Source organism: Pezoporus occidentalis, unplaced genomic scaffold (assembly GCF_034315485.1).
Source record: "Pezoporus occidentalis ecotype Australia unplaced genomic scaffold, CSIRO_AGI_Poc_V1 ctg204, whole genome shotgun sequence".
NCBI lineage: Eukaryota > Metazoa > Chordata > Aves > Psittaciformes > Psittacidae > Pezoporus > Pezoporus occidentalis.
The window spans coordinates 592,995-609,679 of record NW_026913900.1 but is presented as its reverse complement, the minus strand read 5'-3'; the positions used below and the strand labels follow the sequence as shown (position 1 = coordinate 609,679).

Genomic DNA, 16,685 nt, shown 5'->3' with positions numbered 1-16,685 from the left:
GCAACAAGAGTAGCTCGAGAGAGGACGCCTTCAACACCGGAGCGGGGGGGAGATCAGCGTCCAGGAGCCTCAACTCAGAGCGACTACAGCCACCGAGGGAGCCTCAGGTCATCGACAGGACCTGCCCGGGAGCCGGCAGCTCAGCTGACGAGAGCGAGCAGCTGACTCACACGGGGCGGAGCCAGGAGCAGCGGCACCAGCGCTGACTGGGTAAAAACCTGCCCCAGGGAGCGCGGGCGATCAGGAGCGCTGCATGGTGAGCGCTCGTCGTATGACCAGGGCCCGGTCCGGGAGTTCTGTCTGCTCTGGCTGCCGCGGCGGTGGCCAGTGTAGGCACCCAGACAGAGCCGATGAGAGGGGAGGCTGCAGCTCAGAGCTCGGGGTGTAGAGACGAGAGTGCCTGCACTGGTCTGGTGAGGGGAGGGTGCGCAATGGGCAGGGCTGCACTCGGTGCTCCCTGGTGGAGGTCCTCCTGCAGCAGGGGCTGAGCTGCGGGATGCTGTTAATAGACTGCGAGATGTCAGAGAAGCTGAGGAAGCAGGAATGCTTGCTCCCGGCCCAGACGACGCAGGGGCCTCGAGCTTCACCTCTAGCTCATGGAGGAAAGAAGGAGGCCGTTAACCCAGGAAGCTGGGAATTAGTGACAACAACAACAACAAAAAAAAAAACAACGAAAAAAAGAAGGAAAAGGACAACCAAAAGCGAGGGGCTTCCCCCTAAATCCCCTGTCCCCACGCAGAACCGCTTTGCTGTCCTGCAGGGGGCTAATGAGGAAGCGCACTCGAGCCAGAAACAGCCGGCTGATGCACTGCTAAAGAAGATCTCTACTGGTGCTGCCAGGAAAAAGCGGCAGGTCGTAGTAGTAGGGCACTCTGCACTGAAAGAGACAGAAGCACTTGTCTGCCGTCCAGACCCCGTCTCAAGTGAGGTGTGTTCCCTACCGGGAGCACGGATCAGGGATGTGGCAGAAAGGCTGCCTGCTCTAGTAAGTCCCGCGGACTATTACCCACTCCTGGTGATACATGTGGGTGCTAGGGATATAGACAGTAGTAGCCTGGGGAACATAAAGAAGGACTATAGAGCCCTGGGGGAGGTGGTTAGGGGCTCTGGAACTCAGGTGATCTTTTCATCAATTCTCCAGAATACAGGGGAGGACCTAAAAAAAGCTAGGAGGATTGGCCAGGTTAATAAATGGTTAAAAGGGTGGTGTCATAGTCAGGGGTTTGGGTGTCTTGAACACGGGACCCAAGCTTGTAGGCCAGGTCTAGTGGGGGCTGGTGGAGCTGGTGTGATAAGGGAAAGAGCAGTTTTGGTAGGAGGCTCGCCAGATTGGTCAGGGAGGCTTTAAACTAGATGTGTTGGGGGAGGGGAGCATCATTCCATTCCAACACACCCAGTCAGTTGCCAGAACCTATAATAAATGCTTGGAGCAATGTAGAGATATCCCAGCTGCTCCAGCCAATGAGCCGGCTTCAGTTGGAGCTTGGCTCAGATGCCTCTATACAAATGCCCGTAGCATGGGGAACAAACAAGAGGAATTAGAGATGTGTGCACGTCTACGGGGGTATGATATAATAGGCATCGCAGAAACATGGTGGGATGGCTCCTATGACTGGAGTGTTGCAATGGAAGGTTACAGGCTCTTTAGGAAAGAAAGGCCTGGCAGGTGGGGAGGGGGAGTTGCCCTTTATGTTAGGGATAGGCTGGAGAGTATGGAACTCTGGGGACAGGTGAGCAGTCCAATGAGAGTTTGTGGGTCAGGGTTAAAGGGAATACAGCTATGGGAGACATTACTGTGGGGATCTGTTACAGACCGCCTGATCAAGGAGAACCTGCGGATGAAGCACTCCATAGACAGATAGGAAAAGCCTCACGCTCGCAGGCCCTTGTCCTCATGGGTGACTTCAACCACCCTGACATCTGTTGGAAGGACGGTACGGCCTGGCACAAGCAATCCAGGAGGTTCCTCGATTGTGTAGAAGACAACTTCCTTCTGCAAGTAATAGAGGAGCCGACAAGGAGAGTTGCCATGCTTGACCTCATGCTCACCAACAGGGAAGGGCTCATTGGAAATGTGACGCTCCAGGGCAGCCTTGGATGCAGCGATCATGAGATGCTCGAATTTGAGATCCTCAGGACAGTGAGAAGAGGGTGTAGCAAGCTCACTGCCCTGGACTTCAAAAGAGCAGACTTTGGCCTCTTCAGGAACCTGCTTAGGAAGGTTCCATGGGATACAGCCCTAGAGGGCAGAGGGGCCCAAGACTGTTGGTTGATATTCAAGGATCACCTGCTACAAGCTCAGGAGTGCTGCATCCCAACCAGAAGGAAGTGCAGCAGGAGGGTCAGGAGACCTCCTTGGATGGATAATCCCAGGCACAGCTATAGGTTGGGCAGAGAAGAGATTGAGAGCAGCCCTGTGGAGAAGGACTTGGGGGTGTTGGTTGATGAGAAAATGAACATGGGCTGGCAGCGTGCGCTCGGAGCCCAGAAAGCCAACCGTATCTGGGCTGCATCAAAAGGAGCGTGACCAGCAGGTCAAAGGAGGGGATCCTGCCCCTCTACTCTGCTCTCGTGAGACCTCACCTGGAGTATTGTGTGCAGTTCTGGTGTCCTCAACATAAAAAGGACATGGAACTGTTGGAACAAGTCCAGAGGAGGGCCATGAGGATGATCAGGGGACTGGAGCACCTCCTGTATGAAGACAGGCTGAGGAAGTTGGGGCTGTTCAGCCTGGAGAAGAGAAGGCTGCGTGGAGACCTCATAGCAGCCTTCCAGTATCTGAAGGGGGCCTATAGGGATGCTGGGGAGGGACTCTTCATTAGGGACTGCAGGGATAGGACAAGGGGTAACGGGTTAAAATTTAACAGGGGAAGTTTAGATTGGATATAAGGAGGAAATTCTTTCCTGTTAGGGTGGTGAGGCACTGGAATGGGTTGCCCAGGGAGGTTGTGAATGCTCCATCCCTGGCAGTGTTCAAGGCCAGGTTGGACGAGGCCTTGGGTGAGATGGTGTAGCGTAAGGTGTCCCTGCCCATGGCAGGGGGGTTGGAACGAGATGATCTTAAGGGTCCTTTCCAACCCTAACTATTCTGATTCTATGATTCTAAGATAATTACCTTACAATGCAGGCATTTTGAAGATAAAGTTAGCTCTGTATTTGCAAATACAATGTTTTAGGACCTTATCTTCTATATGAAAAGGTGTGAAACACTTAGAATTATCTTAATTTATTTCCATGACATTTTGGTTTAGATCCAATCAATCCCTGGTACATTAAGGAAAATCTTGTCATTATTCAATAATGGGATTTAGCTATTCAAAGCTATTTTCTTACCCTTTAATTTTGAAAAGGTAAGTCTTCAAATATTAGCAAAATTAACTCTGTGCCATGGTGAAACACTTTAATCTATAGAATATCTTTATTGCACCTGGTGTGCCAAGATGCTTTGATGAATGACAGAAATAAGCAAATTCAGCATGTCCCTTCAACTTGCAGCTGAAACCCCAGTGCAGAGAAGCAATGTCCTCACTGATGTAAGGCCATGGCAGAAGGTTCTTCTGAAGCATCTGAAAGGCAGATGATATAAACTACATCTAAATCTGAAGTAGACACTCTCCAACATTAATTTATTTGATTTAGTTTCCTCTGCTTTCAAATGGAAGTAAACAAAGCTTCTTCCTGCTCAGTGATAATCCACGCTAACGCCATAGTTCAAGGTCAGGACCATTCCCAAGTGTCCCTTTGTGTGTAACACCTAATGTAGAAATAGCACAACAGATTAATCTGACAAATGATTTCCATTATGAGTGGAGCAGGTCAAACTCCTGTAATGGGGAAAGATCTTTACAGTCTATTTCATCCCTGTCAGTCCTGAAAAGCCAATCCGTACCCAGTAGCCATTACAGAGCATATCCAGCCAGGATTTACAGAGGTCTAATTTCTCACATACTCCAGCTGTTGTTCCTAATGTAAATTACAGCTTACACAAAATCTAGCAAATGCTGTGCTTCCAGGCAAAAATAATGCCTGGAGCCTTTAGCCAAGGTCAGGTGTATTAGAAAAGTGATGACATAAGGATACATTTAAAGCAGCATTGTAATTTGTCATAACTGCCTTCCTACAAAAATAGCCTTTGGAACTTCAGCATTTGCTGGGTCATCCCATGTAGGGATGGTGATTAAGTGTTAATGCGTGTATGTTGTGCATCCAGACTGGTGTAGCACTAGATTCTGTTTCTTGGTAACAGAACTCCAAACACAGACTTTAAATACAAACATACTCCACTGCTTTTTTGCTCCCTTCCTATTTAGCAAATGCAGTTTTTATCTGTGCAGAATCTCACTTTGGTAATATTGATTGCAAAAGGAAGCAGCTATAGTAGGTATAAGAATTCCAAGCAGTTGCAGAAGGCGTCTCTTTAAAGAACAATAAAACAAAGGCACCACTGAACTGGACCTTCTGGGTGAATATAACTGAGAACAGGTTAGACAAGAAGTGTCTGTGGAAAATCTTATTCAGGTAGGCTCCTCCAAGAGGAGCTTTATACAAACCAACACTCGGGCAGAAAGAGGAGTTGGGGCCTTTCAGTAATTTTTACTTAAATTAGGCATGTTTTTACCATTTTACACCCAATGAAGAAATCCATTCATTGTATTCCATTGCTCTGAAAAATTGAACGTCATTGTCTTAGATGCTCAAAAAGGAAATAAAAAAAAAAGGTAACCACACCCCACCCCACTCCAAACCTGTCTTTTTCTTGTTGTTGTTGAGCAGATAAGCTGTGGAAAAGATTTTCAGTGCAATCATTTTCCATCTGATGTAGAAAAGGGCTGAGGTGTGAGAACTGTGGACCCCAGGCCACCAGCAAGCACAGTCAGATGTAAAGACAGCACAGTCTCTCTCTCCATCAGGCACAGGTTCTGCTGTCCTCTTGTAGATTTACAGCTGATTAACTACATATTAATGGTCTGCACACCCTGTAGTTTGTGACAGCTTTAAGCTTCTGTAATATCAGCTAGCCAGCAAGCAATGCAAAGTGTATGCATATCCACAAACATCATGACAGCATATCACAGTGTTACCAAGAGGACTTGGAACATACCAGTGCTTCCTTTAACCGCGTACCAAGTGTCACTCGCCAGAAACATGTAATGTAACCCTAGCTGACAGCTCCGTTAAGCACAAATTGATGGTATTGCTGTAATGGAGTTATCAGTGACAGATACCTCCTGTACAGCTTCCAGGTCACACTCACTTAAGCAATGATAAATGAGCATGAAACACTGTTAGCACAAAACAAGATCGTAAATACTCAATTCTCAGTTAAAAACCCCAGCAACTCCAGACAGCTCTAGCATCTTGCAGTTTCCATGATTTTATGGATGTTGTCACCCTTGTCAAAAATGTATCACAAAGTGAGACTTTTGCAGATTTAAAAAAACAAAACAAAACCCCACCACAAAAACAAAAGGAAGGAAAAAAACCCCACAAACTCAGTTATCCATCCAGAGCAAACACTGCATCACCCTACACTGGCTAATACATAAATACATTGGTGAACCTCATGGAGTTTATAACAGCTTTTGCTATCCCAAGGTCTGACATCCATCTGTCCGTCCTGTCACAGAAAGCTGCTTAGGCCAAGAGGATGTTAAGAACAAAAAAGTCAAAAGTTGTGAAATTCCACTGTCTGAGACTCCTCTATATCCGAGCACTGACACAGGTGGGAAGCCAATGGCTTGCAACTGAGAAAAATGGGAAGAGTCCCTGGGTAAGCAGCCCTTGCAATTGTGCTTTATCCCCAAGGAGTTATCTCCACAGGCTCCAGTGGCTTTTAAGAATTAATAAAGCATATTCCTGAGGATGTTTGCTGATTACAGTTAGACCAGTGACAGCCTGGGACCGGACAGACCAGCAGCAGCTTCCCCACTGCAGGGGCAGAGTGTGAGCACCCTCTGCTACCCCACCACCTGGGATTTACAAGGTTCAACACAAAGGGCATGACCCGTTCCCTACCCAGGCATCACACTACCAGAAGTCTGCCATCTCCAGATTATCCAGCACTCAGACACATGCTGCGTATAGAGAACGGTATCATTTTGGCCATTTACATGAAAGTTAAATCTAAACTCGGGAACGGCAAACCATGCTTGAACATGAGCAAAGACCCAGTATGAGGCAGCCAGAGACAGCATCACATCTAAACCCTTGAGAACAATCAAAAATTTGTATTTTATCCTCATTTCATGTAATGCTAGAAAAAAATGAGTTCCTTACTCATTAAAACTTAAGATTTTTGAAGAACATCTAAATTTTCTGATTAAGGAGGATGCCAGTTTACAAACCATGCAAACATTTATGCAGCATATTCATTATTTATATATTTTGCAGGTTTTATTTGCTTTTATTTAGTTATAGTTCCTTCACTAAGTTCAAAGAATAATCAAACACTTCTCACCAAAAGCAAGTCAGAAAATAGCATTGAAATGTCTGCTAGAAACCTCACACTCATGCCAGCACCCTTCTAATTTCCTGTGGTTACCTCCTCTTTCCACCACTACACAGATGGAAGTAACCACTACAATACTGTACAGTAAGAACAAATTAGCTATACATGTCAAAATACTTGAATTATTACATTTACTGCTAGAAATCTCTGTAGCATTGTGCCATGTGCTTTCAAATGTGCTGGAATTTCTGCCCTGGGAAGTACATTACAAGACAATGCACACAGTATTGCTTCAGTCAGAATTTTTTAATCATATTCCTACAAAATCATGTAAACATTAGCATACAGATCCAGAAAAATCAATATAATATAATGGTGCATAAACTGTAAGTTTAGAAGAATGTCAGGAACACTTGAACGGTTTATAAATTAATATATATACAGTAATGGGTACTCTTCATTAGATAAGAACACCTCAAAACTGAGGAATTTAGGTGCAAGAGCTGTAAAACTACAGAAGTGCTCCAACACCACACGTGACTATGAGGCAACATTGCAATCTACATGACTGCCTGTTGTTCATATTAAGCATTCAATTTGGCTACTAAAAAGTAGAAAACAAAAGTTTGGTAGGAATCTTATTTTTATGTGAAATCATATAGCAAACATCCCTAAAGGAATACAAAACCCAAGAAGGGGACTACTGCATAAACAGGTTTCTAGAAGAATGGAACTGAAGCTTACTGGGCTGCACAAAGAGATCTTCGGTGTCTCCATTCCACACTACTTCAAATAAAGCACCAAAAGGCACCTCCAGCTAAAGAAAACTCAGGGAGTTTATAAACAGTGACAGGCGGAGGAAAAGAGATGCAGAACACATACTGGGCTGATGCAAAATTCCTGCTCCCACATGCAGCATTCTGGGCAGTTTAGCTCTTTATTGAATTAGAAAGTCATGAGAATATACTGTTGCTCATTTGTTAACTCTGGGCTATCCAGAGCTAATCCCCACTAAACCAAGAAAAATACAATCTTCAACCTGTCTGCAATCAAAGTCGTATTCAAAATGTTCTTACAACATTGCCCTTTACCAGATCAGGGACACACAGCAGAATACAGGATGTATCACTCTTACTCAGATGACACATCACACAGAAAATAAGTTATTTTCCTTTTCTCCTGTCCATACAACCGTATTTCATGGGGGGAAGGAGGGGGGAATGTAAGGTAAGCCTATCCTGAAGAATTCTCTCAAATAAAAGCCTATCTTCCCCATCAGGTATCAGTGAAAACATAAGCTGCATAAAACATACAGGATTATCCTGGAAACACTTGACACTGCAAAAACTCTCTTAAACAGATACTCTATAATATGATCTTGAGAGAATCTTTCTAGATATATTTTTCTGTTTCTAGAGCTGAAGTAGAATTTTATGCCATCTTATTTTGGGACATTTTTCATACCTGACCAATCTCAATGAGAATTAATACTGCATTAATAAAGATGCATTCATTTACAATAAAGGGGAGATCATACCCAGCCACTTCAGGCTTTTTGCTCTATTTCCTTCCACTTGTTTCAGAAAAAATTCTGTTCACCTCTTCTATAGAAAATCCTGAGTAGTATGGTGAAGGAGGTTTGGCAGACAGCACCAATTTTCCATCACTTGTCTTAATTAACAGGGTACATTTATCATCAGCAATGCCTCTAGAAGCACTATCACAGCTGAACCTAAATGCTGAAAGAAGAGATTTTGACAAAACACTGTTATTCCTATTGCCAGAATCTGAGCCAACACTGGGACATCAGGAACAGGAGAAAATACTTCAGCTAACGCTGAGGACACAAGTTGCAAGCACAGAAAAACACCTGAAACAGTAGCCCAAATCTTTTCCCTGTAATGGGGGTGGAGAAAGCTACAGCTGGTAGGAAGAACAGAAAGAAACCCTTGAACTGCTGTCACCTTCCAAGCAATATGCTTCCAAGCTGCTGCTTAGCATTAATGGCGCAGCACTCCAAAGGTATTTTATAAATGACCCAAAGTGCTATTGCTTCCACCAGACCAGCTCAAGCAGCAAGTGCTTTATGGTAGGCCAGACTGCCAAAAGCTTCCAGTATTTGATTACCAGGTTGTGTTTCAGGCTTGGAGAGGTTTTATCTGACATTAGCCAAAAGGATTTGCTGATGCCAGAGGCATAGCTCACTACATTTCCTGCTACAGTTTTCACTTGCATTGCTAAACTTGTGATAGCAACCATGGCAGACAAGAAACTCTAACACAGAAGAGTCTAAATTTAGCAATTTGAGCTTAAACTTAGACTGAGTTTAAACCACGAATAGACAGTTTCATTGGACTGGCTCCGTACATAAACCTGGAGAAGTTTTATCACAGATGTATCTACAGTTTTGTGTAAACCATTAAGGAACTACAGCCACACTAGTTTGGTATTCACAGAGATAGTAATAGGACAGGTTTCACACATATTTTGCCTTCTCTTCATTGTTGTTATTTCCATGCCTAAAAAGACACAGGCGCAAACTCCTAACTTGTGTTTTTACGTGTTGCCTGCAGACTTTCCTCCAACTGATAAGTGATTTCTATTTCCTCACTCAAGCTATCCCATGGAGATCTCATGCTCACATGTATGCACATTACAATACAGGAGAACTGATACGAAAATATAAACACAACTAACAGACCCTAATTCAAATAATATCACCAACAACAGTGAAGCCTGAGAAACTTCAGATACACTAACGTGTCTAAGACCTTGTTCAATGTTGTAACAGCACCAACAGAACGGTATTAAAGAGTTTCATGTGAACACGTTTCTCTCTGCTTCTAACTTTGGTCACATTTCTCATTTTCCCACCCTCCCATACTTTGTTCTTTCTCTACTTCATGCTAACTTTTACACCTGGTTCAATGAAGACCATGCAGTTGTGAAACGCATTACAGCTCCTCCAGAATCTGCCCATTTTTAACCATTTACTAAAAAATTAGGTTAAACCCAGGACACTAAGTTAAATCAATGAAAAAGTTAAGAACAACGATGGCATTGTGGCAGTCTTAAGGGGGTTATCAAATTATGACAATTTTCAATCAGAATGATCATTACAACACTTCTCTTTCATCACCCCAAGAGTTACAAGGCTGGCTGTACTCCAGCACTCAGTTTACATGAGAAATCGAGATACAAGTTCTGAAAAATAAAGGCAATGGAATACAGGAAAATCTTCTGACGGTCTTCAGCAATCTCTTGACTGAAATACAAACATGTTACAACATGTCCTGCTTAACAAGGTATAATGCAAACCAGATTTACCAAAGAAATCTTTTCTGTACACACATGAACAAGGTTTTCATGTATAAAACCACCCCAAAATTTTGTCTCTTAAAAGGTGGGGGTTTTAAGTGTATACATAACTACAAATGCAGTCAATATATATTAAGCCAATTATACCCAGTAATTCACATGATATACCAGAGGGAGGAGATGAACAATATTCTGATCAAATTCAAGTATTTTAATCATCAAAGCACAACCCTTTTTCTTCATCATCATCAGTAGAATCTGCATAGGACTCAATGGTGTTGTATATAAAAGAGTAGAGCTTGATATCTGGTCCTGAAGTAGAACAATTTTTGCATTCTTCATTGTAATATCTCAGTAACAGCCTGTAAATATCCCCTTTAAAATAAAAAGAAATAATTAAAAACCACTTAAGATCATGTCATATGAAGAATGTATGGTTGCAAATAAAGACCAGAAATGTATGCTCATGCTGAGATAGTGGCATGGAACATCTCTTTAAATGAGCAGTGAAAGAGGAGGTAGAGAACAGTATAAAGGGAACATGACTGTTTCCAAGTTTGTTCAGAACACACGCTGGGCTCCTCAACTTTCTGCTGAGCTTTCTGCATGAGCTACCCAAACATTAGGCTTGTGTATGTATTACTGACAATGTATTGTCAACTACCTAGCTTTGTGCTTCTGTCCCAGACATTTAACATTTACAGTGGGGCAACCGATACACCACTGTTCTTATCACACATCTGACTGCATCTTGTGGGATCAAGCCAGAACCACTGTAAAACAAACCCACATCAAGAATGCACAAGCACATTTTCCCTTTTTAAAGCATTCTGAGTTATATTAAAAACTTTTGCAAATCTTCTGTCATATATATTTCTAAATTCTGGACTGTAATTTACCAGTGAATTAGAAGAGGATTCTGGAAGTCTTCTAACAGATTAACACTGTACAGCTGACCCTGAATCAGAAGAGTTCCCCACTCTGGAAACAGGTACAAATGAACCAAGACCCATTTGCTTGTGTTCAGAACTTGATGACAGTAATTCTTACTGGACAATTTCCATTTAGAGACAGTTAAGTCTCTTCACTGCATGAGATCTCTTTATGCTCACCAATAGTTTGGCCCTTCTCACAGAGAAAAGTGTGCATGCTGTAAATATCCCGCATCAGCTCCACATCTCCAAAGGTAAAATAAACAACATCACGTCCAGCCTCAGCAGCTGCCAGTATCTGTATTAAGGCTGAAACAACAAAAAGATTACACACATGAACACAGGATAAAGCAATTTAGCGAAGGGAAAAAACACAGCCTGAAGTTTACAGCAAATAATCATACCACTCATCTCCAAGTAAATGCTACAAGACAATTTGAACAATGGGTAGACAAGTATTAGTTCCACTTTTAAAACAAAGTGAAGAATACTGGGCACTGCAGCTCAGTGTGGAAGTACTCTGTGCTGGAGTCACTAGTGATAACCACGTTTAGTTTCCAGATACACAATGCGTTTAAGTTTTGGGGTTTATTTTGGTCCATGCCTACCCTCAAGCAGCTTGCAGCCATTAACAAGCTAATAAACATGCAAGCCAGCACAAACAACAGAGCACCATCTCACATCCTGGTTTAAGCTGCTTGCATCAAGTCACCAATAGTGGGGTAAAAAGCATCCATTAAGCACATCGCGATTTCTACTCTTTGCCACCCTTCAGAAGGAAGGGTGCCAAACTTTCACTAAGTTAAGCTACACAAAGCAGGACCTGACCCAACTTTTAGCTCCTAAGATGAGACTTATGATTCTGCATCCTCTTACTGTGCAATTTAAGGTGTCCATTTTATCTATTACAGAAGTATACAGCATGGAATATGTCAGCTCATTCCAACCTATAAAAAGTGAGTGGTGATGTCAGGAATACAATTCAGGTTGTTTAACTTCCAGGTTTGTATAAAGCTTAGTGGACCAAGGTGCACCTCAAGTTACAGAATCAACGAGGTTAGAAAAGACCTTTAAGATCATAAAGTCCAACCTTTATCCCAGGACTGCCAAGTCCACCACTAGACCACGTCACTCAGGGCAATTACACAATTTCTGAACACTTCCAGGGACTGTGATTCTACCACTTCCCTGGGCAGCCTATTCCAATGGCTGAGCACTCTCTCTGTGAAGAAATTTTTCCTAATAACCAATCTAAACCTCCCCTGGCAAAGCTTGAGGCCGTTACCTCTTGTCTTATTACTTGGGAGAAGAGATCAGCCACCTCTTCTCTCCATCCTCCTTTTCAGGTAGTTGTAGAGAGCGATAAGGTACCCCTGAGACTTCTCCAGACTAAACACCCACAATTCCCTCAGCAATTCCTCAGAAGACTCGAGAAATCATCTGGAGTATTGATCAATGGTCCAGCTGAGCTAATGACTCAGTGCAATTGGAGAAGGTGGCTCTGGTCCAGCTACATTTTCTCCCTTCTCACTCACTTCCTGACTTTTCTGCAGCTCTCAGGAGCTCATCAGAGCAAATTCCATTCACCAACCTGGCAGAAAAGTTATATGACAAAAGGGTAAAAGCTAATTGTTTTCTGCTAGATTAGAATTGGCTGAGTGAATTGAGTTTGCTCAGAGCCAGAGCTGATGCAAGGGAGGGCACCAGATCATACAGTCAGGGACAGGGAAGGGGAGAAGAGAAACCAGGATCCTTTTAAGCGTCACCAAAATTACAGGAGCACAGCTTTTTCACCAACCAGTATTGCGAGGCTGGAATGTCACACATGCCATCAATCACACATTCATTTTGGGTAATGTTACCACAGTCTAAATAATGGAGCCCAGCAACAACTTAATCTATTGCTGCTTGCCTTATTTCAGAGCCTATGGGTGCAGTTCCGATATTAATTCTTTCCTTTTCTACCCAGTAAGTAGAGTTAATTAAAATGTGATTAATATTGTCTTTGTAAAGATCAATTTTAAATCAAACTGCGTGTGCACTGCATTACCACCTGCTAGTGGAAACTAAATAGAATGCTGCTCATAGCTCAGCTCAAGAATACTTCACATTTTTAAAGAGACCTAATAAAATACTGCATTCTTTAATCAAACAACACTCATAAACACATAGCTAAAATTGTAAATTACATTACTCACATGTGAAATTAATCTCAATCTGGGAATGATATTTTAATCAAACTACTGAAACAGCTGTGGATTTGGTAAAGCTTCAGTAGATCAGCTTTGAAGGGGTCTAATTAACTAGCTTGCATAGGGGAATGAAACCTAATGAATCTTATTATTCATTTCAAGCAAACAATGCAGCTTCACTTTACAGAAGATATTAAAAACATCCTACTGTTTATTTTGAATTGTTGTAAATCTTACGGAACAAGGGTCAAAATTTCTGTCTTCTGGGCACCAATGATATATAACACCATGTGACATTTCCATGTGTCGTGGGTTCAGCAGTAGCAGTCATTTTTCTCCTTCTTGGTAGCTGGTGCAGTGCTGTGTTTTGACTTTCAGCTCGGGAACAGAGCTGATAACACTGATGTTTTGGTTTGGCCAAGGACTTTGTGAGCCTCATGCTCTGCCAGGGAGGAGGGGAGGCCAGGAGGAAGCAGAGACAGGACACCTGACCCAAACTGACCAAAGAGGTATTCCATACCACAGCACGTCATGTCCAGGAGGTAACTGGGAGTTAGCCGGAAGGGCTGGGAGACTGCAGGGTTGGAGGAGGTATGGGTCGGTGCTTGGTCGGGCTGGGGGGGGGCAAGTTATCAGTTGGCTGGTGGTGAGGTGTTGTAATCTCTTCCCTTGTTATTTCCTTTATCATTATTATCATTGGTGGTAGCAGTAGTGATTTGTGTTATACCTTAGTTACTAAACTGTTCTTATCTCAACCCGTGGGAGTTGCATTCTTTTCGATTCTCCTCTCTGTCCCTCCGGGAGTAGGGGGAGGGCAAGAAGGGGGGGAAGTGAGTGAACGAGTTGTCTGACTGGGTTTAAACCACGACACCATGCTACTGAAAAAGGAGCATCACAGGAAGAGGTGTCTGGAGGGATTTGGGCCCTCTTGACCCTTGCACCTAGCTGGTGTGATCCTATCTAAGTCTTCTGGACTTGCACCCAAAGACAGCACTTGCATACTTTCTTCTACTACCCAGCTAGGGTGGTAGAAGCATAATACAAATCCCTCTGGGGACCCAGCTATCCTCACAGTCCCTGCATGTTCAGTCCCTTTTATCCAGCGGAAAGGATGTTACCACCAGGGGCTCCCGTGCTGCAGTACTATTGCAGCATTGCAGCCAAAGTCCAGAGATTGGTGGGAGGAAAGCAGCACCAAAGACACAGCAGGGGCAAGCAGAGTAGAACTCTGCAAATGCAGGTGCAGCAATGCTACACTGGGTGAAACACCCAATACTCCTTGTGTCATTGCCTACTGGGTAAGTTCAGAACCGCAGTACTATCATGGTAGCACATCAACATTGGACGCATATGTGAGGCAAGATGCATGCTTTTCTCTCCTTCTACTCATTCTATAGGGGTCTCATAAAAGCTGATAGCAGTCCTCCTATTGAACTTTATTTTCTCAGATAAATAAAAACACCAGTTCAGCTAAAGAGTACTTTCTCACTATTATTAGAAGTTAAATCTATGTATTTATGAGATGTCTCATGAGATCATCTTAGCATTTTCAATAAAACAGCACTTTTCCAATCTTCAGACAGTTGCACAGCGCCTCTTCAACTAGTAATTGTTAAACTGTCCTCTGGTTCCCAAAAGCAAGACAAGATCTTCCAACTTCTCCCAATTGTATAAACATACTTTTTTAGTACCAAAAGTCTTAAGTTTATACTAAAAGTTTATCCCTAAGAGAGCTGGAACCTGGCTTGTTGACACACCACTTACTCAATTTGTAAAGCCAGATTCTTTTTTTAACTCCTTTAAGACAACTTCAGTTTTTGCATCTTCTGTGACCTTGAGTGAAACCGTATTTTATGCACAACCATGTTCCTTTAATTCACAACTAAAAAAAATAATGATAGAATATCATAATGCATTATGGCACTTATCCAATTATATTTAATTACATCAAATACTGAAGTGGTTCTGAAGTCTCTGTTAGAGATCCAGATAAGACAAGGGTGTGTATTTAAGAACATTAAATGAAAAAGCAAGACTTTAAACTACAAAAACTACTTTGTCATTACAATACACTGTCAAGCCTGAGTAGCCAACAAAAGCTATTCATTTGTGTTCAGTAAAACCATGATACTGATGATCTCTGTGATCCAAAATGATCATCATCATCGAGTTTTCTCAGACATACTTTGAAATGAAGAATTTATGATTCCCTATGAAGTGTAAAAGATTACTCTCCAGTGCAAGAAATTTGCTTATAATGAAGTGAAACCATTGAGAGAACTTGCAATCAGAATAACCCTATACACCATTAGGACTTATGACTGTGCAGGGGGTATCTGTGAACTAGAAAAAGACTATTTGTTTATCACACATCAAATGCAACTCTACTCTGACAAAAATGCACATGACAAACTACTGTACTTGTAGCTCATAGTTTACACACAAAGAATGAAGCAATAGTAATTCTAGTCAGCATCAGTGCAGAGAAAAATATCACATACTAAACAACTAGCTACATATCCCATAGCACATCAGTATCATTTAATTCTCTTCATTAACTATTGATTTTTCAGAGTCAACTAAGAAATTAAGTCTATCTTGCAAAAATAGTAACTTAACTGCAAGGTAAACCAATGTCTGTCTTTAGGGTCCAACAAAAGAACAGAAGACTTGAGACTACACACATAGATTTAGATGACCTTTTCGTAACAGCATCAATGCCGTAACTTGCTGTTGAGTGTTAATTCCTGCAAACTTTGGGGAAAAAATTAAGGTTGATCCAAAACCAGAGGAAAAGTTACATAAATGAAAGCTCAAACTAAAAATAGTAAGTTAAAATAAAACTGAGGGAATATTCAAGTCTTTAAAACGCTCTTGTTCTGCCTGGAGTCCACATCCAAGTTACAAAGCACCACATCTCACTATGCATTTCTTTGTCTACATTAAAGACTTTTCTTATGGGCCACCTCACCAAATGGACTCAGCTCTGGTGGTCTTTCCCAGTATGCTTCAGTTTTGAGCTCTGAGTAATGGGGAGAGGACATAAATAAAGCATTACAGTAAGGAATGCCTACCATAAAAGTCACATCAAGCATTGAATAAATAATGCCTTAGATCAGATGTCCCAGAAACACATATATATTAAAAAACAAAAACAACAAAAGCCACAGGATATTACAGTTCAGATCCAAGAGGAGGTTTTATGCAAATCAAAGCATTTATTAAACCTTCCTAACAATCATAATCACGTAGGATCAGATCCTGCAGTAAATACTACTTCAGATATTGATGATCTGGACTTGGCAGACAATTTTATCTAATGGAAAACAGAAACCAACTGTCAGGAAATCAGTAAGCATTAAGAAAACAATAGATGCTCAATGAATAAAACACATGAAGAAAGCAAGCTAACGAAGCTGGTAGCCTGATGACTGTTTGTCTCAATGTAACTACCTAAAGCTGTTCAGAAAAGCAAATTTTAAATGCTCACCAAATATTTGAAAACAACAAACATGTAAATTTCTATTTATAACTGTATGAATCAGAATATCAATTTAAATGTCAGGATCCATCAGTTCTTGACTTGATGGGAAAAAGTCTTAAATGAATGTTGGCATGTGATATCTGCTGCATTATAAATACTCCAATTAAAACCAAAAGAACATGAAGTGAGTGATATAGCAGGCATGTCAGGAAAGAAAGAAGCATGTCTGAGTGAATGGAAACTTCTCTGGCAAACAGTAATATATTAAGGAGAAAAACCAACCACTGTGCATTGCCAGCAAGTTTGTGAAG

General features: G+C 42.1%; 1 protein-coding gene across 2 annotated transcripts in view; it reads right to left on the bottom strand.

Annotated features, from left to right (window-relative positions):
- Positions 1–6,735: 6,735 nt before the first annotated feature.
- The window catches only part of PARG (poly(ADP-ribose) glycohydrolase), a 68,946-nt gene continuing 58,996 nt past the window's right edge, over positions 6,736–16,685 (bottom strand). Inside the window, exons 17-18 of one of the 2 annotated variants that reach the window (XM_062618843.1) lie at positions 10,879–11,007; positions 6,736–10,141 (exon numbers count right to left, since the gene is read on the bottom strand). In XM_062618843.1, coding sequence (XP_062474827.1) covers positions 9,978–10,141; positions 10,879–11,007 — 293 coding nt within the window. In that variant the 3' untranslated portion in view covers positions 6,736–9,977. The remainder of the gene's footprint in view (positions 10,142–10,878; positions 11,008–16,685) is intronic. The other variant, XR_009964813.1, reaches the window with a different exon arrangement.